Source organism: Hemiscyllium ocellatum, chromosome 10, assembly GCF_020745735.1.
Source record: "Hemiscyllium ocellatum isolate sHemOce1 chromosome 10, sHemOce1.pat.X.cur, whole genome shotgun sequence".
Lineage (NCBI taxonomy): Eukaryota > Metazoa > Chordata > Chondrichthyes > Orectolobiformes > Hemiscylliidae > Hemiscyllium > Hemiscyllium ocellatum.
In genome coordinates, this window is record NC_083410.1 from 83,559,230 (window position 1) to 83,583,416 (window position 24,187).

A 24,187-nucleotide genomic window follows, 5' to 3' on the forward strand; every position below is an offset into this window, starting at 1 on the left:
CTATTTGGAGGCCTACAGTACAACTCCAATAAAGTCACCATTCCCATCTTATTTTTTAGTTCCACCCACAAAGCCTCACTGGATGATCTTTCAATTATTTCATCTCTGACTACTGCTGTGATACTCGCCTTAATCAAAAACGTAACTCCTGCTCCGCTCCTTCCACCACTTCTGTCCCGCCTAAAGTACCCGTACCCTGGTACATTAGCCATCAGTCCTGTCACTCCCTTAGCCATGTTACTGTAATGTCTATAATATCCAAGTCTCACAAACCTATCCATGCCCTGAGTTCATTGGCCTTACCTGTCAGCCGTCATGCATTGAGATAAATGCAATTTATTCGATCAGACATTCCTTGCTCCCTGTCAAAAATGGCAGGAGTTTGTGGGTATGATTGAGGACACTATACAGAGGTTCATCCCCAAGAAAAGAAAGATTATCCGGGGAGGGATTAGACAACTATGGCTGACAAAGGAAGTCAGGAAATGTATTAAAGAAAAAGAGAGATCCTATAAAGTGGCTAAGAACAGTGGGAAATCAGAAGATTGGGAAGGATACAAAAACAAACAGAGGATAACAAAGAGTGTAATAAGAAATGAGAGGATCAAATATGAAGGTAGGCTAGCCAGTAATATTAGAAATGATAGTAAAAGTTTCTTTCAGTACATAAGAAACAAACGACAGGCAAAAGTAGACATTGGGCCACTTCAAACTGATGCAGGAAGCCTAGTGATGGGAGATAAGGAAATAGCAGGAGAACTTAACAAGTACTTTGCGTCAGTTTTCACAGTGGAAGACATGAGTAATATCCCAAAAATTAAAGGGAGTCACGGGGCTGAGTTGAGTATGGTTGCCGTTACGAAAGAGATAGTGCTAGAAAAGTTAAAAAGTCTTAAAATTGATAAATCTCCTGGCCCCGATGGGATACACCCTAGAGTTCTGAGAGAGGTGGCTGAGGAAATCTCGGAGGCATTGGTTGAGATCTTTCAAGAGTCACTGGAGTCAGGAAAGGTCCCGGATGATTGGAAGATGGCTGTTGTAACCCCCTTGTTCAAGAAAGAATCAAGACAAAAGATGGAAAATTATAGGCCAATTAGCTTAACCTCAGTTGTTGGTAAAATTCTAGATTCCTGATGAAGGGCTTATGCCCGAAACGTCGAATTTCCTATTCCTTGGATGCTGCCTGACCTGCTGTGCTTTAATCAGCAACACATTTTCAACTGTGATCTCCAGCATCTGCAGACCTCATTTTTTACCCGGTAAAATTCTAGAATCCATCATTAAGGATGAACTTTCTAAATTCTTGGAAGAGCAGAGTCTGATTAGAACAAGTCAACATGAATTTAGTAAGGGGAGGTCATGCCTGACAAACCTGTTGGAATTCTTTGAAGAGGTGACAAGTAGGTTAGACCAGGGAAACCCAGTGGATGTGGTCTATCTAGACTTTCAAAAAGCCTTTGATAAGGTGCCATGCGGGAGGCTGCTGAGCAAGGTGAGGGCCCATGGTGTTCGAGGTGAGCTGCTGGGATGGATTGAGGATTGGCTGTCTAACAGAAGGCAAAGAGTTGGGATAAAAGGTTCTTTTTCAGAATGGCAGCCGGTGACAAGCGGTGTCCCGCAGGGTTCAGTGTTGGGGCCACAGCTATTCGCATTATATATAAATGATTTAGATGAGGGGACTGGGGGCATTCTAGCGAAGTTTGTAGATGATACGAAGTTAGGTGGACAGGCAGGTAGTACTGAGGAAGTGGGGAGGCTACAGAAGGATCTAGACAGTTTGGGAGAGTGGTCGAGGAAATGGCTGATGGAATTTAACGTGAGCAAGTGCGAGGTCTTGCACTTTGGCAAAAAGAATAAAAGCATAGACTACTTTCTAAAGAGAAAATTAGTAAAGCCAAAGTACAAAGGGATCTGGGAGTGCTAGTCGAGGATTCTCTAAAGGTAAACATGCAGGTTGAGTCCGTGATTAAGAAAGCAAATTCAATGTAGTCTCTTATCTCAAGGGGGTTGGAATATAAAAGCAGAGATGTGCTACTGAGACTTTATAAAGCTCTGGTTAGGCCCCATTTAGAGTACTGTGTCCAGTTTTGGTCCCCACACCTCAGGAAGGACATACTGGCACTGGAACGTGTCCAGCGGAGATTCACACGGATGATCCCTGGAATGGTAGGTCTAACACATGAGGAACGACTGAGGATCCTGGGATTGTATTCATTGGAGTTTAGAAGATTAAGGGGAGACTTAATAGAGACGTACAAGATAATACATGGCTTGGAAAGGGTGGACGCTAGGAAATTGTTTCCATTAGGCGAGGAGACTAGGACCCGTGGACACAGCCTTAGAATTAGAGGGGGGTCAATTCAGAACAGAAATGCGGAGACATTTCTTCAGCCAGAGAGTGGTGGGCCTGTGGAATTCATTGCCGCAGAGTGCAGTGGAGGCCGGGACGCTAAATGTCTTCAAGGCAGATATTGATAAATTCTTGATGTCTCGAGGAATTAAGGGCTACGGGGAGAATGCTGGTAAGTGGAGTTGAAATGCCCATCAGGCATGATTGAATGGCGGAGTGGACTCGATGGGCCAAATGGCCTTACTTATGTTCCAGCCTGACCTGTCTCTTCAACTTATTATTTCTGATTACTATATCTCCATCGAGCCTCACACTTGCCTCCCTGCCATTGAGTATCCCACCCCCTGCCAATCTATTTAAACCCTATTTGCAGCCCTTGCAAACCTGGCCACCAAGATATTAGTCCCCCTCCAGTTCAGGTGCAACCCATCTCTCTTGACTAGTTCACCTCTGCCCCAGAAAAGTCCCCAATGATCTTATAATCTGAATCCGTGTCCCCTGCACCAATTTTCTAGCCCCACATTCATCTGTCATATCCTCATTTTCTTACCGTCACTAGCACATGGCACTGGAAGTAATCTGGACAATATCACCAACAAGGTCCTGGTTTTTAACTTCGTTCCGAGCTTCTCTTTAATCATTCTGCAGGACCTCATCCCTATTTCTACCTATGTTATTTGTGCCAATGTGCACAATGACTTCTGGCTGCTCACCCTTCCCCTTGAGAACGTTCTGCACCCGCTCAGAGACATCCTATCTGTCCCCCTAACTATTGAGTCTCCTATTACTGGGATCCTGTTTACCTTTACCCACTGTGGCCCAGAGCCAGTACTAATGCCACCAACCTGGCTACTGTTGCTTTCCCCTGAACGGACATCCACCCCAACAGTGTCCAAAATGATATACTTGTTTTCAAGAGGAATGGCCACAGAGGATTCCTCCACTCTCTGCCTACTCCCTTTGCCTTTCCACGTGGTCACCCAGGTACTCTCTGTCTGCACCTCAGGTGTGACCACCTCACTAAAACTGTTTTCTATGAAGTGCTCAGCAGTTCAGATGATCCTGTGTGCATCTAGCTCCCTAACATGGTCTTGCAGGAACTGCAGCTGAGTGCACTTCCCACTGTGTACTCTTCAGGGACAATGGAAGTCTCCCTAATACTCCCAGGTCTTGCAGGAGGAACATGTGACTGCCCTAACAGTCATTTTAACTGCTGTAAAACTAAAAAGGAAAGTTAAAGGGTTTACTTGTACTTTTTGCTGAGCTGCTGCTCGCCAAAGCCCCTCAAGCCAAAGCCTTACTTCTTACTCCGCTATCAGTAAATTTTGCAATGTTACATTTCTCTAGCCCTCCACTTTTTTTTTGGTTCAAGGAGCGGGAAGAAGGGAAACAGTACAGTGATGTAGTGATTGGGATTTAAGCATTTTTTTATTTCAAAAATATACTTTATTCATAAAATATTTTGATGACCTGTACAATTGGTCATGCCATACATATGTAGACATTCCATTTCTTTGCATACAGAGACAGAGTAATCATTCATGTATACAGGTCTGTGTGATTACTATCCACATATATAGTTGGGGGGTTCAGCGGAGCCCCCTTACTGTGTTGGCAGGCAGATGTTACACAGTGGTCTTTCCCCACCGTGGCTTGGCGGCAGCTGCCCCAGGCTTCAGTGCGTTCCTCAACATATAGTCCTGCACCTTGGAATGTGCCAGTCTGCAATACTCAGTCGGGGTCAACTCCTTCAGCTGAAAGTTCAACAGGTTTCGGACTGCCCAGAAAGCATCCTTCACCGAGTTGATGATCCTCCAGGTGCAATTGATGTTCATCTTGGTGTGCGTCCCAGGAAACAGGCCATAGAGCACGGAGTCCCACGTCACGGCACTACTCGGGACGAACCTCGACAAACACCACTGCATTCCTCTCCAGAATTCCTCTGCATAGACACATCCAGAAGGAGGTGTGTGACAGTCTCGCCCCCACTGCAGCCGCTTCGAGGGCAGCGTGCAGTGCGGCAGAGAGTCCGGGCATGCATAAAGGATCTCACAAGCAGAGCCCTTCTCACCACCAGCCAAGCCATGTCTTGGTGCTTGTTGGAAAGTTCTGGCGATGAGGCATTTTGCCAAATGACTTTGACAGTCTGCTCAGGGAACTGCTCGACAGGATCCGCCCTCTCCTTTTCCCGAAGGGTGTCTGACCACTTCCTGATGGACTTGTGGGCAAAGGTGTTTGTCTTCATAAATTTCTCCATGAAGGACAGGTGGTATAGAACGGTCCAACTACTCGGAGCGTTCCGCACAGCGAGGCCAGACGCATCCTTCGCAACACGAGGGATAGGTAGAACCTCAGTACATAGTGACACTCGGTGTTTGCGTACCCGGGATCCACACACAGCTTGATGCAGCCACACACAAAGGTGGCCATCAGGGTGAGGGTGGCATTGGGCGTGTTTTTTTCCCCCATTGCCCAGGTCTTTGTATATTGTGTCCCTTCGGACTGGTCCATCTTTGATCTCCACATGAAGTGGAAGATGGCCTGGGTGACTGTAGCAGCACACGTTCTGGGAATAGGCCAGACCTGTGCCACATATAACAATGCTGAGAGTACCTCACACCTGATGACCAGTTTTTTCCCGGCGATGGAGAGCGATTGTTGCTCCCATCTGCCTAGTTTCTGCCTCATTTTCCTGATCCGCTCCTCCCAGGTCTTGGCGCACACTCCAGCTCCACCAAACCAAATACCCAGCACTTTCAGGTGGTCGGTCCTGACGGTGAATAGGATAGAAGATTGGTCGGCCCAGTTCCTGAAGAGCATGGCCTCGCTCTTGCCTCAGTTTACCTTGGCCCCCAAGGCATGCTCCAACTGGTCACAGATGCACAGATGCACAGAGCGGATCCGAGCAGAAAACGAAGACGTCATCCATGTACAGGGAGGCCTTAACCTGCAGGCCCCCACAGCCAGGAATAGTCACCCCTCGCATTCTTCCTGATGGATTCAGCAAATGGCTCTATGCAGCACACAAACAAGGCAGGAGAGAGAGGGCAGCCCTGCCTGACTCCAGATCTTACAGGGAAGCTATCTGATTCCCACCCATTGATTGAGACTGCACTGACAATGTTGGTGTAGAACAGTCTGATCCAATTACAGATTCCCTCCCCAAAGCCCATTTTAGAGAGAACATCCCTCATATATGTGTGCGATATTCTGTCAAAGGCTTTCTCCTGGTCCAGGCTGATGAGGCAGGTGTCCATCCCCTGTCCTGCACATAGGCAATCGTATCTCTGAGGAGTGCAAGACTCTCAGGGATCTTCCTGCCCAGTACATCACAGGTTTGGTCAGGGTGGATCACCGATCCCAGAGCAGACTTGACCCGGTTGGCGATGACCTTTGACAGGATTTTGTAATCCGCATTCAATAGTGAGATTGGTCTCCAATTTCTAATTTCCTCCCTCTCCCCCTTCTGGGATTGGGATTTAAGCATTTTTTTAAATTTCAAAAATATACTTTATTCATAAAATATTTTGATGATCTGTACAATTGGACATGCCATACATATGTAAACATTCCATTTCTTTGCATACCTAAACAGAGTAATCATTCATATTTACAGGTCTGTATGATTACATTTTTAGCTGAGGTGTCAGCAGAGCCCAAATGACTGCGTGGGGCCCCTGTTCTTCTTAGGCAGGCAGTTGTTACACGGTGGTCTTTCCCCACCGCGCCTTGGTGGCAGCTGCCCGAAGCTTCAGCACATCCCTCAACACGTAGTCCTGGACCTTGGAATGTGCCAGTCTGCAACAGTCAGTCGGGGTCAACTCCTTCAGCTGGAAGATCAACAGGTTTCGGACTGCCCAGAAAAGCGGATTGGGATTTAAGCATTCCTTGACACCAGGCCCGCAACAAACAGTTCTTTAATGCAAATGACTGCTTGGTCTCAGAGGGTGTCTTGCTGAGGTCGTCTTTCTGGTAGTGGTGACTGCGCTGATGCAAATCTTCACCCTGCCAATCCGCATTGTCACAGACTTCTGTTGGTGGTGTAATTGCATTACAGCCAACACATGTTTTAAAAGTTCAGACTTTAGAAACAGTGTCACCATTTTGTCAATCATGTTACAGTAAATTCACATGAACGAAATGCATGTTATAGCAGAATGACTTGTACTAGATTAGATTACTTACAGTGTGGAAACAGGCCCTTCAGACCAACAAGCCCACACTGAGCCATCGAAGTGCAACCCACCTAGACCCATTCCCCCACATTTACCCCTGCCCCTAACACTACAGGCAATTTAGCATGGCCAATTCACCTAACCTGCACATTTATTTTTGGACTGTGGAAGGAAACCGGAGCACCCAGAGGAAACCCACGCAGACACGGGGAGAACGTGCAAACACCACACAGTCAGTCGCCTGAGGCATGAATTGAACCCAGGTCTCTGGTACTGTGAGGCAGCAGTGCTAACCACCGTGCCACCATGCCGCCCACACCTTTGGAAAAGGTGGGGCTTCAACCCAGCCCTTTCTTAAGGTATTCATTCTTTAATTATGTAGATTTCCTGGTCTGGTCTCTATTGTAGTTATTTTAATCAAGCTGTTTGGGAGGGCTATTATGATATAATTTTAGTGTCCATGTGTCTGAGCCATGATACTTGCATTCAGGTATGTCATGACACCTCTGAACAGGTTGATTAGAAATTATCTGTGTCACTAAGCTTTCTGGTCCATATCATTGTATACTTGGCATCTTCAGGAGATCCCATTTTTAAGTATCGACTTTACAGGTCTTCATCACCACTGGAAAGAAAGCAGCAGTCAGCGAGACAAGACAGTCACCTTGGCGCTAAGATTAGTTTTTAAAGCTTCAATCAGCATATGATATCCAAACATTGTGCAATCAAGTCATAGAGTCATAGAGATGTACAGCATAAAAACAAACCCTTTGGTCCAACCTGTCCACGCCGACCAGATATCCCAACCCAATCTAGTCCCACCTGCCAGCACACGGTCCATATCCCTCCAAACCCTTCCTAGTCATATACCTATCCAAATACCTTTTAAATGTTGCAATTGTACCAGTCCACCACTTCCTCTGGCAGCTCATTCCATACACGTTCCACCCTCTTTGTGAAAACTTTGCCCTGTAGGTCTCTTTTATATCTTTCCCCTCTCACCCTAAACCTATGCCTTCTAGTTCTGGACTGCCCCATCCCAGGGAAAAGACTTTGTCTATTTATCCTATCCATGAACTCATGATTTTGTAAACCTCTATAAGGTCACCCCTCAATCTCCAACGCTCCAGGGAAAACAGCCCCAGCCTGTTCAGCCTCTCCCTGTAGCTCAAATACTCCAATCCTGGCAACATCCTTGTAAATCTTTTCTGAACCCTTTCAGGTTTCACAACATCTTTCCGATAGGAAGGAGACCAGGATTGCATGCAATATCCCAACAGTGGCCTAACCAATGCCCTGTACAGCCACAACATGACCTCCAAACTCCTGTACTCAATACTCTGACCAATAAAGGAAAGCATACCAAACGCCTTCTTCATTATGCTATCTACCTGTGACTCCACTTTCAAGGAGCTATGAACCTGCAATCCAAGGTCTCTTTGTTCAGCAACACTCCCTAGGACCTTATCATTAAGTGTATAAATCCTGCAAAGATTTGCTTTCCCAAAATGCAACACCTCACATTTATCTGAATTAAACTCCATCTGATACTCTCAGCCCATTGGCTCATCTGGTCAAGATCCCGTTGTAATCTGAGGTAACGTTCTTCGCTGTCCACTGCATCTCCAATTTTGGTATCATCTGCAAACTTACTAACTGTACCTCTTCTGCTCGCATCCAAATCAGTTATGTAAATGACAAAAGGTCGTGGACTCAGCACCAATCCTTGTGGCACTCTCCTGGTCAAAGGCCTCCAGTCTGCAAAACAATCCTCCACGATCACCCTCTGTCTTCTAGCTTTGAGCCAGTTCTGTATCCAAATGGCTAGTTCTCCCTGTATTCCATGAGATCTAACCTTGCTAACCAGTCTCCCATGGGGAAACTTGTCGAACACCATACTGAAGTCCATATAGATCACATCTACCGCTCTGCCCTCATCAATCGTCTTGGTTACTTCTTCAAAAAACTCAATCACATTTGTGAGACATGATTACTTATGCACAAAGCCATGTTGACTATCCCTAATCAGTCCTTGCCTTTCCAATACATACACATCATGTCCGTCAGGATTCCCTCCAACAACTTGCCCACCACTGACGTCAGGTTCACTAGTCTACAGTTTCCTGGCTTGTCCTTACCACCCTTCTTAAACAGTGGCACCATGTTAGCCAACCTCCAGTCTTCTAGCACCTCACCTGTGACTATCGATGATGCAAATATCTCAGAAAGAGGCCCAGCAATCACTTCTCTAGCTTACCACAGAGTTCTAGGGTACACCTGATCAGGTCCTGGGGATTTATTCAACTTTATGTGTTTCAAGACATCCAGCACTTCCTCCTCTGTAATCAGGACATTTTGCAAGATGTCACCATCTATTTCCCTCCAGTCTATATCTTCAGTGTCCTTTTCCACAGTAAATAATGATGCAAAATATTTGTTTAGTGTCTCCCCCATTTTCTGCAGCTCCACACAAAGGCCACCTTGCTGATCTTTGAGGGGCCCTATTTTCTCCCTAGTTACCCTTTTGTCCTTAATGTATTTGTAAAAACCCTTTGGATTCTCCTTAATTCTATTTGCAAAAGCTATCTCATGTCCTCTTTTTGCCCTCCTGATTTCCCTCTTAAATATACTCCTACTGCCTCTATACTGTTCTAAGGATTCACTTGATCTATCCTGTCTATACCTTACATATGCTTTCTTCTTTTTCTTAACCAAACCCTCAATTTTTTTAGTCAGCCAGCATTCCCTATACCTACTAGCCTTTCCTTTCACCCTAACAGGAATATACTTTCACTGGATTCTTGTTATCTCATTTCTGAAGGCTTCCCATTTTCCAGCCGTCCCTTTGCCTGCGAACATCTGCCCCCAATTAGCTTTTGAAAGTTCTTGCCTAATGCCATTAAAATTAGTCCTTCTCCAATTTCAAACTTCCAACTTTTAGATCTTCTCTTATGATTGGCAGCAGGTTGAGAACAACCCCGAAGTAACTCATAATCACCCTTCCATCATTAGTTAATCTTCAAAATTTCAGAGTTTTTCTGGACTGCTAAATTGCCCTGAAATGCTTGAAGATCCCAAAAGAGTGTTTAACTTGAGAAATGCAGTGCTTTAAGACAACAAGACATTGGAACAAGAGTAAGCAGAATGGTTCCTCCAGCTTGCTCTGCCATTTAATAAGATCATAGCTGAACCGACATTCCTCACATCCACTTTCCTGACATCTCCCAATAAACCTCAATTTCCCTATTGATCAAGAATCTGTCTCAGCCTTAAATATACACCAGTCCTCTCTTTCCACAACTCTCAGTAGCCAGGAGTTCCAAAGACTCACAACCCTCGAGAGAAGAAATTCCTCCTTCTCTTAATTTTGAATTGACACCGCTTTATTTTGAGATGATACGCTCTCGTCCTAGACTCCCTAATGAGGGGAAACATCATCTGAGCATTTGCACAGTCCTTAAGTCCTTAAGACTCTTACGTATTTTAATGAGATTATCTCTCACTCTTCTAAATTCCAGTGAGTAAAGTCCCAACCTGTTTAGCCTTTGTTCACAAGACAAACTCTCCATTCCAAGGATCATCCTCCAAAGAACTGCCTCCAATGAAATTATATGTTTTTTTCACATAAGCGGTAACATATCGGATCACATAGATCGATTGGAGTGGCAGTTAGAGGCAATGTGGAATACACAGGAACTAGTGGGTGTGATGGTTGGCAGTTGCAGAATGGTAGATAAACCAAGGATACAGTCAGTCACTTGGATTTATATATTAATGAATCGAAACCTGCATCCTCATTTTCAATGATTAAAGACTTAACAGCAATCTAGGTTTGTTCAAAACATCGCATCAGTTGTATGAGATTTTGATCTTTTATGGTAAATTCTATGTCCTATGATTCTGCACTGGGGTATCATAGCAATTACAGAGACGTGGCTCAAGGATGGACAGAACTAGCAGTTTAATGTTTCAGGTTAATAGATGCTGTGGGAAGTATAGAAAGGAGGGCAAAAGTGAAGGGGGAGTGGCATTTTTGATTAGGGATATCATTCTAGCTGTATTTAAGGAGGATATTCCTGGGAATACACACAGGGAAGTTATTTGGGTGGAACAAAGAAATAAGAAAGGGATGATCAACTTATTGGGATTGTATTATAGATCCCCCACCCCCCCCTCCACCACACACACACACACACAATAGTCAGCGAGAAATTGAGAAACAAATTTGTAAGGAGGTCGCAGTTATCTGTAAGAATAATAGGGTGGTTATGGTAGGGGATTTTAACTTTCCAAACATAGACTGGGACGGCCATAATGTTAAGGGCTTGAATGGACAGGAATTTGTTAAGTGTGTACAAGAAAATTTTCTGATTCAGTATGTGGATGTACCTGCTAGAAAAGGTGCAATACTTAACCTACTCTTGGGAAATAAGGCAGGGGAGGTGACTGAGGAGTCAATGGGGGAGTACCTGTACTTTGGGGTCAGTGACCATAATTCTATTAGATTTAAAGTAATGATGGAAAAGGACACACCGGATCTAAAAGTTGAAGTTCTAAATTGGAGCAAGGCCAACTTTGATGGTATGAGGCAAGAAGTTTTAAAAGTTGACTGGGGACAAATGTTCACAGTTAAAGAGATGGCTGAAAAATGGGGAGACTTCAAATGAGATAATGAGTGTCCAGAGATTGTATGTTCTTGTTAGGCTAAAAAGCAAGGCTGGTAGGTGTAGGGAATGCTGGATGACTCAAGAAATTTAGGATTTCATCAAGAAAAAGAAGGAAGCATACATCAGGTATAGACAGCAGAGATCAAGTGAATCCTTAGAAGAGTATAAAGGCAGTTGGAATATACTTAAGAAGAAAATCAGGAGGGCAAAAAAAGAAATGAGATAGCTTTGGCAAAATGGCGAATCCAGGAATTTTACAAATACATTAAAGACAAATGGGTAAGAAGGGGGAGAATAGGACCTGTCAAAGGTCAGCAAAGAGGCCTATGTATAAAACCACAGGAGGTGAGGGAGATACTAAATGACTATTTTGCATCAGTGTTACTATGAAGAAGGATGTGGAAGAGATAGAATGTGGGGAAATAAATAGTGACATCTTGGAAATGTCCATATTACAGAAGAGGTGGTACTGGACAGCTTTGAACACATAAAGGTGGAGTCACAACTAAATAGGATAGTGAAGAAGACGTTTGGTATGCTTGCCTTAATTGGTCAGTGCATTGAATACAGGAGTTGGAAGGCCATTTTGTATTGTACAGGATGTAGTTAGGCCACTTTTGGAATTCTGCACGCAATTCTGATCACCCCTGCAATAGGAAGGATTTTGTGAAACCTGAAAGGGCTCAGAAAAGATTTACAAACATGTTGCTTGGGTTGGAGGATTTGGGCTATAGGGAGAGGTTAAATAGGCTGGGTCTGTTTCCCCTGGAGCATTGGAAGCTGAGGGGTGACCTTATAGAGTTTTATAAAATCATGGGGGGCATGGACACAGTAAATAGACAAGGTCTTTTCAACAGGATAGCAGAGTCTAAAACTGGAGGACATAGTTTTAAGGTGATGGGGAAAGATTTAAAAATGCTCTGAGGGGCAATTTTTTTTATGCAGAGAGTGATGCATATATGGAATGAGCTGCCACCTACCAGTGAAGGAGGCTGGTATGATTATCACATTTAAAAGCATCTGGATAGGTTCGTGAATAGGAAGGGCTTGGGGGGATATTGGCCAATTGCTAGCAAATAGGACTAGATTAATTTAAGATGTCTGTTGGCATGGATGAATTGGACCGAAGGGTCTGTTTCTGTGCTGTACATCCCTATGACTATATGGGGACCAAAACTTCAGATGTGGTCTCACCAACACCTTGTACAGATGCTGTAAGAATTCCCTACTCTTGTACTCAAACTCTCTTTAAATAAGAGCCAACATTTAATTAGCCTTCCTTATTACTTGTTGTATTTGTGTGCTAGCTTTCTGTACTTCATGTACAAGTGTCCCCAAGTCCTTTTGTGTTGCTGCTTTCTGCAGATTTTCCCCATTTAAATAATGCTGCTGTTTTGTTCTTCCTTCCAAAATGAACAATGTCATATATCCCACATTATACTTCATTTGCCAACTTTTTGTCCACATACTTAACCAATCAATACCTTTATGCAAACCTTTTCTTCCTCTTACAACTAGCTTTTCCACCAAGAAACTAATACATATTGTAAATAATAGCAGTTCCAGCACTGATCCTTGTGGAAACCCACTTGTCATGGGTCACCAACCTGAAAAAGAACCCTCTGTCCTCGAACCAATTCTCCATCCATGCCAACATATCACCTCCAACACCGTGGGCTCTTTTGCCTTAAACTTTTGTGAAGTACTTTGCAAACTCCAAATTAAGGACATTTACTAGTTTCCCTCCATCCACTCTGCTTAAGACTTCCTTAAAAAAATTCTAATTTAGTCAGACATGAATTCCCTTTCATGATGCCATGTTGACTCTACTTGATTAGATAATGATTTTCCAAATGTACTGCTATTACTCCCTTGATAGTTTATTCTAATAGTTTTCTAACAATAGATTTAGACTAATTGGTGTTTCGTTGCCTTTTTTTTGCCTCCTTCCCTTTTTAAATAGGGGTGTCACATTAGCAGCTTTCTAATCCTCTGGTACGTCTCCAGATTCCAATCATTCTTACAATATTACAACTTAATGTGTCCATTTTATTTCTGTAGCTACTTCTTTTAGGATCCAAGGATGTAAGTCATCAGGGCCAGCAGACTTACCTGCTTTTAGCCCCATTAGTTTGTCTTATACTACTTCTCCAGCAATGGTTATTGTACTAAATTCTTCCCTAATATTTAGTATTAATGGGATGTTCATAGCATCTTCCACTACAAAGGATGATGCAAAATATCTGTTTAACTCTGTAATTTCTTGGTTTCCCCTGAACCCTCTGTCAAATACTTTTCTAAGGGGCTATGTTCACTTTGACCTCTCTTCCTTTTTGGATTTTTAAAGAATCTCTTATTGTCAGTTTGTATATTTCTCACTAGTTTGCTCTTGTAGTTTAGTTTTTCTGTCTTTATTTTCTTTTTAATCCTCCCTTGCTAGATTTTAAATTTATTTGTGTTCAGGCCTATCATTAACATTGTTTTTATGCTATTCCTTTCAACTAAATACCCTCCTTAACTTCCTTGGTTAGCTATAATTGGTTTATCCTTGGAATCTTTCCTCCTAACTGTGATGATTTGTTTACTGAACTATGAATCGTGAATTACCTCCTTAAACACTTGCCACTGTTTGCTTCCTGTCATTCCTGTTGATCTACCTTTCCAAATCACCATAACTTGGAGGTGCTGGTGTTGGACTGGGGTCGACAAAAGTTAAAAATCACACACCAGGTTATAGTCCAATAGGTATATTTGGAAGCACTAGTTTTTGGAGCACCACTCTTTCTTCAGGTGGGTTGTGGATAATTCTCCACAACCACCTGAAGAAGGAGCAGTACTCCAAAAGCTATTTCTTCCAAATAAACCTATTAGACTATCACCTGATATTATGTGATTTTTAACTTTTCCTAAATCACTTTAGCTAACTCTATCCTCATTTCATTGTAAATCCCTTTTAGTTAAACACAGTTGTTTTTGATTTAAGTTTCTCCCTTTTGAACATAATATTAAATTTTATCATGTTATGATCACTACTTCCTAGGGAATCTTTTACTCAGAGATAATTTATTAACCCTGCCACATTACCCATTTCTGATCTAAAGTAACCTACTCCTTCATTGGCCACATGACAATTTGTTCTTGGAAATGATCCCTAATCTATTCTATGAATTCAATGCCTTAGCTCCCTTTCCAATTTGATTAACCCAATCAAAATGAAGATTAAAGTCATTTACAATTATTGCTCAATCATTTTTACATTCTGTTGTTAACTGTTGGTTCATAGCCTTTCCTACATAGTGGCTGTTTGGGGATTTGTACATTATTCCTACCAATGTCTTCTTTCTCTTGCTGTTTTGTTCTACTTCTGCCCACATAGAGCCCAAATCTTCTGATTTTTGCTCACAACTGTGCTCATTTAATCTCCTATAAACAGTGCAGCCTCCCAACCTTTTCCATCCCTCCATCTCTCTAAAAAGTCAAATATTTTTGAATGTTACATTCCCAATTTTGGTCTGGTTTCTGTAAGGGTTATAAGATTATATTCATTTACCTCAATTTATGTGGTTTATGCAAATACAGGGTTGAATGTGATACTATTATGTCAGTACACTCACCGGTGTACTACATTCTTTACTGTCAAACACTTCAATGGATTTACTGGTTTGTACCATTACTAATAAGTGTGTCTACTATTGCAGAAAAATGCATTGGAACCTGTGAATAACCAACAGGTCTTTCATCATTATAATTTGTGGCGAGTTGTTAAGTGCCTTAAAAATTTGTAATGAAGAAGAAAATTTCATAATATTTGCTATTCCAATTGAGCATTATCAAATAAAATCAGTTTATAATTAAAAGAAAATGAGATTAAAATTGTTTAGCAAGGCATTCTAAATATAGTATGATAAAAAAAGTGCACAAATTGTATAATGTTTAGTGATACTAAATTGCATAAATATGTACATTCTTGTCTCTACAATGATACATTTTTAGCTTTACTGTACATGTCAGGACATGATAGAATGATCTTTTTCTCAGGCTAGGGGAGTCCAAAACTAAATGGCATACGTTTAAGGTACGAGGGAAAAGAATTAAAAGGAACCCGAGGGGCAACCTTTTCACGCAGAGGGTAGTGTGTGTATGGGATTAGCTGCCAGAAGAAGTGGCAGAGGTGGGTACAAATACAACATTTAAAAGGCATCTGGATGGGTACATAAATAGGAAGCATTTAGAGAGGTATGAGCCAAATGGGACTAGGTCAGTTTCAGATATCTGGTCAGCCTGGATGAGTTGGACCGAAGGGTTTGTTTCCCTACTGTATAACTCTAGGACTCTAATTCGAAACTAAACACCAGGAGGTACAATATAATATTTTTAATGCAAGTATTCTACAATTTAAATCAAACAGACTAAGTATTCATCAATTGGCATTAATAATACACAAATATGGCATAGGTTTTTGCAAAGAAGTTCTAATTGGAATTAAGAACTGAAAAGCACTAAGTTTCTATTCAGAATATAAGGTTGTGTTTACAATTAGACTTTGCATTCACTAACCTATTTCAGATAAACTAAACTAGCAGTTTATCTGAAATTAAGGGCCACCTCCAGTAAGATTCCTCGGAATAAATTCAATCCAGTGTCACACATATTTAGGAGATCTGAGTTAAACCATTGGACTTTCCAGTGCACTTTACAAACCTACCAAAGCCTAAGTTAAATGTCGATGTATGGTTTTTTTGGTCCATGAAGTACTAAACTTGTTTTAAGATTGGACTTGTCCCAAATACAAGTGCTGTCCTGGGTATGACTGCGAAAATCCCCATCAGGCCATGTTGATGCCTTTCTGCTCGGATGATTACTCAAACTACAACATCCCAAGCCAGCAGCTGCAATGTACAACCCTATTAGTTGTTTCAGTCAAATTACCGCAATGTTCTTATTTGCAAGAATTAACTGGTTGCCCTAAATGTAGTGTTTTACATAGTAATAGAGACATATTCTGAATGCTGGTGTGACCTCACGAAATACACATTAGTGTAGCAAAAATTATCTGGTGACCGAAAGAAAGTAATCATATGGTAAGCTGTTTGTTGAGGTTTACTGATTGCACATTTTAACAATACATTATTGTAGATTTGATGTTACTCTGTGCACATTTTGAATTGTGACAATCCAATATTGTATACTTAACCTGCTTGTACCAAGTTGGGGTAGCAGGATTCAGTTATTCCTCAAACTCCTGGAAAAACATAGGTTCATATTTTTGTTTCTAGATATTTCAGAACACAATAACCAAAGCTCATTTTTACTAAACAAGGACAATCAGTCAAATCGGATTATTTACATACATTGGAGTGGAACTGTGATTGAAATGTGCAGCTCTAACACATTCATTTAGATTGGACAACGTCTTGTCCATTAACTGTAAAGCAATGGGAGGAACTAAAGATTTTATTGTAACCACAGATTTAGAGAAAAGAATTGCCAATAAATATTCGTTGATTACGTCTGCAGCAACATCTATACAAATAAAAACGATAAAGTGATTGATTTGACAATGTTGTGTGAGCAAAGAATATTGCAAATTGTTTTTTTAAACGTGTTTTTAGTTTTATTGAGAATTCGCAACCATAGAAGTAATGGGAAATAAACTCTCGCAAGCAATCTTTAAAATAAAAAATAATGAACGAAAGCGTGGATTTCTCTACATCTGTAGATTTCAAAATTCTAAATACAGTAATTGAACCATCTCGAGCTTTAAAATACTCTCGTTTCATTCCACAAAGTTGCCACCTCGCATAGAGAATTTTCTATAAAAGCTTTATTCGATTTACTTTGCTCTTATTCAAAAAATTCCGTCGGAGTAAGGATTAAAGAAATTTTATTTCAACATTTTAAAATATGTCGAATCGCAGAGATTTCACCAATTGCCTGCAAAGTCCAGAGACAAGTCAAAGTTATAATCAATTGCGTAATTGTTACAGATTTTGAGGTGGGTTGCAAAGAATGTTTGTAATTCAAAAAGTCAGTCGGATCCCACTGATCACAGCAAATAGTTTGCTACGTTATGTAATTCAAGAACATAATTCTCCCCGTTTATTACTTTTCTGTGCGTATTTTCCAAAGAAAAGTTTGCAAAAGTGTACTTAATCATGCAGTCCTTTTAAGCAATTTGAACATTTTGCTTTAAAAAGGTAAGTTGTCTATCAAAGAAGACGTGTCACCTCAACAAATTCAGCAGTAAAATATTGTGATATAATGAATGGTATACATCAATGCCTAAAGTGCAAATATGTATCTGGATAAAGCTAGCGCTTTAGCACAGGCAGAGAATGGAGGAAGAAAGAAAATTGGCTGATATGGAATATCAATTAAATAAATAGAAAACAAAGCTACGATTTCGATTCACCCCGACACTGTTATGATGCCTGTTTTTGTCACAGAATATTTTAGTGATCGCTTGAGAAGACAGAAACAACCTTTCCCTCAATTGCTAAATGGATAACATTCCAACGTTCTGACGCAGAAGCAAACGTACCCTTCTTTCCCCTCAACACGATGTCAACTCATTACCAAACTGCTGCTTTGCACAAGGAAATTCCAAACATCTGTCGTTAATCAATGTCGCAAATAAGAGTTGGAATTGTAATGGTACACGGTGTGATGACACATCATTAACTTTTATTAAAACAGGGCAATTAAGCAACTGACAAATATAAATGCCCATTTCAATTCAAACTGTTCAAATGAATTTATTCCTTTGCTTCTACCAGATAGCACCAACTTTGAAAGATATATATTACTGCAAGTAAACATCGAGAGAACTGGTAAAACATTTATTTATAAACTGTTCGATCATAAAGCTTTCTATTATAAATTCCTTAGATTTTGAATCGTCAAACTCTGTAACTGGCACACTACAATGTGAAAACTTGAGCGGTCGCTGTGCAAGCCATTATTTAACATTAGTACTAAAGTTCAAAATAGCATTTTAAATAAAATGTTTATCATTGGGGCACAACGTGTTTCTTTGGGGTAGGCAATAGATTGAATTTCACACTAACGGAGTGGTGAATTAAATTTACCCCCTGGAAGTGGTTGAAAACATACTAACTTTCCTGTGTTGCTTCCATGGGAACAGTTTATTGAGTGTAGATTTTAAAGAAACAAAGCTTAACAATTCTTTCTTTACGCGGTTTGTTTCCACGTGTGCAGGCATGCATTCGTTAACGCAATTCCTCCACATTTCAACATCTAGGAAGACGAACCCAGAACCTACATAAGGGAGAGAGGAAAAGAAATCATGAATATTTAAGTTCCCTCGCTACCTTCCAACCAAAGGAATAGGTATTTAGCACCAACACAGTCCAGCTTATATGCATATGAATAAGCTAATTGTGCAGCATAAAAAAAGCTAGTGGAATACAAACCCACATCTCTGGGGGGGTAATTCATCTGAGGTTTGTCAAATGCTGAAGCGCTGCCGTGCTCTGCTTCACAACCCATCTCTTAAACCGTTCAGGCAACACGCATGCGCGGAATCTCGCCGCTACACATCCCCTTCTCACGCAATCACGCAACAAACCTTCATCTGCTTGGCACGCGAGCCATGAGAGCGGCTGCGCAAAGTCCCAGCTTCCCCACAACCTCCACCCGGAAGGTGCTGCCGATTGGGATGTGCGCGAGGGCGAGGAGCCATGTACGCGCACGCGTGTGAGGGGCCTCTCATACCAACTCTCCCGCGTGCGTCTCTCTCTCTCTCTTTGCACCCGTGCGCGTGCTATCTCCGCCGTCCGTGGGTCTCGAGCACGCAAAGGGGCGGGGTGGCTAGTTCGCTCGCGCAAGCGCGGATCACATGATAGTTGGTTTTTTTTCCTCTCTGGAGGCTGTGACGGTGTCTGAGGGTTGAGAGCTCGAGCAGGATCAGGAGGGGAAAAAAAAATCCACTTAAGAGCCGTTAGTGTGAGAGCTGCTGCGTGTTAGTGTGGAGGGATCGCACTGCGTAGCAGAGATAAACTCTCACCACTCACGTACAGGAGTTAAAAGAAAGAACCCCCCCTCCCCGCGGGCAGCTTCCAGTAAAAGGACAAAAAAAAACCCCTAAAAAGAGACAACACAACAAGAAAAAAAAGGACAAGGTTTGGGACCGAGAACACGAGATAGAGAGATTCTTCGAACGCCGGAACTTTTAAAGCTTTTTCGTGTGTGCGTGTTTTTGGGAGGGGGGGAAAGTATTTTTTTTGGAATATGGTAGGGGAAATGGAAAATAAGGAACGACCAAAACCTACCCCAGACTATCTCATGCAACTGATGAACGACAAGAAGCTGATGAGTAGCCTGCCTAACTTCTGCGGCATTTTCAATCATTTGGAAAGGTTGCTGGATGAAGGTATGTAAGGTGGCAACGTGTGTTGGAGGTGGGTGGAGAAAGAAGAGACATGCCTTCACAGAGATGTAAACACGTTAAAGGGAAAGTGGAAATCTGAATGGTACCTTTTGTGCTCCATGAATACTTGGGGGAAATTTTGTGAGGTTGTTAGTTCGCTGGGAAGGGCGAGGTGGAGCAAAATATATACCCCCACCCCAAATAAATAAATAAACAGGGAAGTAGTCAAACTCGGGAAATGCATTTACATAGAATCCATTTATTATAAAGAATAGTCTGGTGCAATTTGGTAACTGTTAACATTTTCATGTGCCTTGAGTGTTTATTTAAAAAGTGAAGTGACATTTGACGTCTTGTGTTTTTTTTCAACTGGAGAGAGAAACTCTAAATGGGACAGTAATGAACTCGGCAAAGCACCGAGGTAATTGCTTGGTAGACTTCCAGCACTGAAGCCCTGCAGTCGGACACTGCACGTCGATCCTCGATTCATTTGTAGCATTGAGGACTCCAGCTATGATATGCTAAGTTTAGTACCCGCGACGAGGTGGTTTTCCCCCTTTCCTGGTTTGGAGGAAATAAATGGATGTTAGTTTTGTTCTGATGTGTTTGCATGCAGTGTAGGTAATGTAAAGTAATACGAGACGCAGTGATTTCGACAATAATGGGTGGGTTCCTGTAGCCCAGGCACGGTTTAAAAATCCGGCATAGAGGCTACAAACATCTATGCTTGCTTGATGTTGAATGAGTGGGATGTAGTCGGGACAAAGAGCCCGGAGGGGAGGTGGTATAATATACCCGTGAAAGGATTGAAAAAAGTGGGTCCACAGTTTGGGCAGGGGAGATAGAAACACGTCTCGAAACTAGGGCAAATAATTTAAAGTAGGGAATAGAAGTATTTAAGAGGGTGGGCACCGATTTGAAATAGACGGCAAAGAAAGAAAAGACAGTAACTAATAGTTGACTCGGTTGCCGTAATCTGTACTTAATGGAAAATTTGTTCAGTATCGAAACTTATCGCACTTTTTTTTTTGCAGCTTTAGTAACTTGTCTCACTGACATCTTAAATTTTAGACCCGGGTGTGGCGTGTGTGAACATGTCGGTGTTTAAATATTTCTGTTCCTATGAATGCAAAATATGAACAGATCATTTCTTGGTCCCCGGGGTGCCTATTTTTGCGAAGCTTGTCTTTGACCATTATTCTAGTTTCATTCAGTCTTGGGTCACAAATAATGGGCGTTGCGCCAAATACGTCAAATAGAGGCAAAGAAAGAATAACAGTTAAGAACTTAACAGGAAATCGAGTGATGAGGGAAGCAGACGATTGAAGCGTCAAATTGACGTTATTTGAGGTTCAATCAAGTATTTATTTCACTGATTTTAGGCCGTGTTTCATTTTTCGTTGGTAATAGTGTGTGGTTTAAAATGAAGTTACTGTCGAAGGAATTAAACGTTTGGAAGGAGTTTTCAATAGAACAGTTCAGATTTTTGATTTGTAAGGGCTAGGCGATAAAAATGGAGAACATAAAGCTTTAAAACATAAACGAGAATTGGGCTGTCATTGACTGGTCAAGCGGTTGGATCATATTTCAGACCCATTTTGTTACAACATTATTACGAAACAGTGGCAGATTTAACTGTGGAGGGGGAGGGGAGAAGAGAGATATTAGGAGGATGTGGTCCTATCGACATTTATCCAGTTACACATGATACGCTGTACAAGTAGCATAAAACTTAAATAGAGGCAATACACAAACACTCGAACTTTCTTTCGTAAACAGCATTTCCAGAGACCGTACCACCAAATTACAAAACAAGTTCCTCTGCGATATTTATTGACTATCATTAGAAGTAACATGTAATTGCTGTTATCTCTTCATACAATCCAGCGTCAGAGCGGCGTGTGGCCCTTGTATTATTAGCACTCGCATCTTTTACACTCAAACATCCATTTGGAATCCATACACTGTTGTCTCGTACTGTATCTGTTCATGTTTCTAAATCGGTACTAGCTGACCCAAGCACTTAAGTCAGAGTTTGATAGTATTTCCCCTTTTCAGCAAAGGAAAGTTGTATTAAAGTCGAAACGAAATGCCTGTACAATTAAATCGTTGCTTCTGCTTTAGCCAGGCGTCGGATATCATTATGGAATCTAACGATGCTGTTACATAAGCTGTCAAACTTAGTAAAAGTTCCACTTTTGAGCGCTAGGGTGTGCCAGATCTTTCCTCAAGAATCAGTGAGGGTATTGTTTCCTTTTTTGAAAAAGAGAAACCTTAACTTCAGTAAATGCGTTCAGCCCATGTGCCAGGCAGTTTTCCATGCTGTTCTGATCGATCTTGTTCCGAGTGTTGATTGATTGTCAAATACCACTACGTCATGATTCTGCAGATTAATCTTAATTTCAGTAATCAAAGTATTTTGACGTATTGCAACAGTAAAAAACGTAATTTGTTGAACTTGAGGCAAATATTATCAGAAAACTTACCTTGCCTTCTCAGTTTTAATATAATTTAAATGTTCAACTGAAAAAACTTGATTCAATCTTTTAAAAAAACAAAAAACAATTGCTATGTTCTTGTGCAATCATAATTTCTACTTTGTCGAACAAAAACAATCTCAACACTAACACTAGGGACTTAATAAAAGTTATATTGCTTCAATAATTCAGACAATTATTACTTGAATTTTTGAACCTTAACTAAATTTGCATTTTGAATGTGCAACCTACTATTTTTGTATATTTAATCAATAGCCATATATGGTACCTTTTTCTAAACTTAATATGTAGTCCGGAGGATGTGGTAACTACTTCTGAGTTTCTCTTCCAGTAGTTACTACAGAACATTGAACTCCCAAATTTATTAAACTTTGCTGTGATAGCCATCTGTGTGCTTGACTGGCTAGAGGAGTTCACTTCCACATCTTCAGGAAACCACTTCTCATGACTTGATTTAAAAACCAGTGTTTGTTTTGGTGATACATAATCATCTTTTTGTCAGGAGGATTTGGAACACTTTTTACTGTTACTGTCATTTGTAAGGCACTCTGAGCTTTGTTAAACCATTTTTTTTAAAAACGCATGCACCAACCTTGAGTAATTTTATAATGAGATAATAAGGGCATGTGACAGGATAATCAGCAGGAAGTGCATTTTTATCACCAGTGCAGCAAGCATTGAGAAGAGGGATCTTTGGGAGTGAGATTGTATGTTTCCTGTAATTGTTAGGTCCCATGTCTGATTTGTATACTGTTTAAGGCAACAGGCTTATGATACTGAGTGGTGAAGCAATCAATAATTTGATACACTAAATCTTTCAACCCTCCTCCATCCTTGTCTGAAGACACTCAATATTTTGTTCTATGGCTCTGTTTTAGTTTTTTTATTTAATTATGTCATGTGAAATATTAAGATGAAGACCCACTTGTGTAAAAACTAGTTGATATTATCTATTTTGTTTCCATAGTTTGGTATTGCATTGAAAGGGAGAAGGATAATATGATTCACATGATTGTTCTGTATAATGGTGGATTTAGATTGTAGATAAAATGCTAATTTTTGCTGATAAATATGATTTATATTCCCTTACTGTTGTTCAGGCTATCAGAACCAGTAAAACTTTGCATGTGTACTTGCTGAGAGGAGTTCTGCTGCTGTCTGTTAAATTTAAAGTACATTGTGCATCCAGGTGAAAGAACATTTCATTCATTTACACAAGGTTTGAAATTTTTGTACTGTATCTAGGTTGTCTTTTGCACTTCGTAAATTCGGTTACAATTCACTGTATGGTGTATTAAATCCAGAAGTTCTCAGGTAAGATGAACCAATGAATGTTTTCCTGGCCATCATTTTTAATGTGTCTGTCACAGCTTCTGTTGAGGGTCAGTTCTGAATTTTCTTGAGCAAAACTGCTCATACAATGAAACATTGACCTGACATTAGTGTACTGTATAATTTAAGTAGTATTTAAAAGATGTGCAACTTGTAGCTTAAAATCCTGACAGTTAAAGGCATTTGCTTTGATTTTTTAATTTGTCTCTTAAGTGGTCAACCATAGGTTAGGAACAGATGGAGCAGTGTTATTTTGACACTTTTGCAGTTTGAATGTTTTTATTTTTCTTTGAATACAAAATAAATTGTAAAGAAACAATAATTCTGTGATAAAATATAAAGTGTGGGTGTTGGCAGAAGTGACTCTGAGTTTTCAGTGATTTTTGCTGTCATTATTTACAAATGTGTACTCATTAATGATACACTGAAGATGCCAGCCCTAGTAGTCTGGCTCAGAAAAATTTTACTGAAATGTTATTCAATAACAAACAATGATTCAATAATGTTAAGAGTTTTCATTTTGAACAAGTGTTATTTTTTGTTTAGGTTCTCAAGTCTTTTTTTCAATTTTTGGTTCAAATTACAAGGATGTTAAGGGTAACTTTTTGAATATATTCAGTATTTTAAATAATAGGACTGTTTTGTTTTATTGAGCTAGTTTTGTTTTATTGCTCGTAATGGAGATATGCATTGAAGCCTTTCATCTTGCATTTCACCGAGCAGAAGAACGCATTGAGGACCAACAATTTTGCTGCATAATTAAAAGAGGCAGTACT

At 40.8% G+C, this 24,187-nt stretch overlaps 1 protein-coding gene across 3 annotated transcripts in view; it reads left to right on the plus strand.

Annotated features, from left to right (window-relative positions):
* Positions 1 to 19,089: 19,089 nt before the first annotated feature.
* The window catches only part of LOC132819826 (KH domain-containing RNA-binding protein QKI-like), a 540,744-nt gene continuing 535,646 nt past the window's right edge, over positions 19,090 to 24,187 (plus strand). For all 3 annotated transcript variants that reach the window (XM_060831668.1, XM_060831665.1, XM_060831667.1), the window contains exon 1: positions 19,090 to 19,584. In XM_060831668.1, coding sequence (XP_060687651.1) covers positions 19,443 to 19,584 — 142 coding nt within the window. In that variant the 5' untranslated portion in view covers positions 19,090 to 19,442. The remainder of the gene's footprint in view (positions 19,585 to 24,187) is intronic.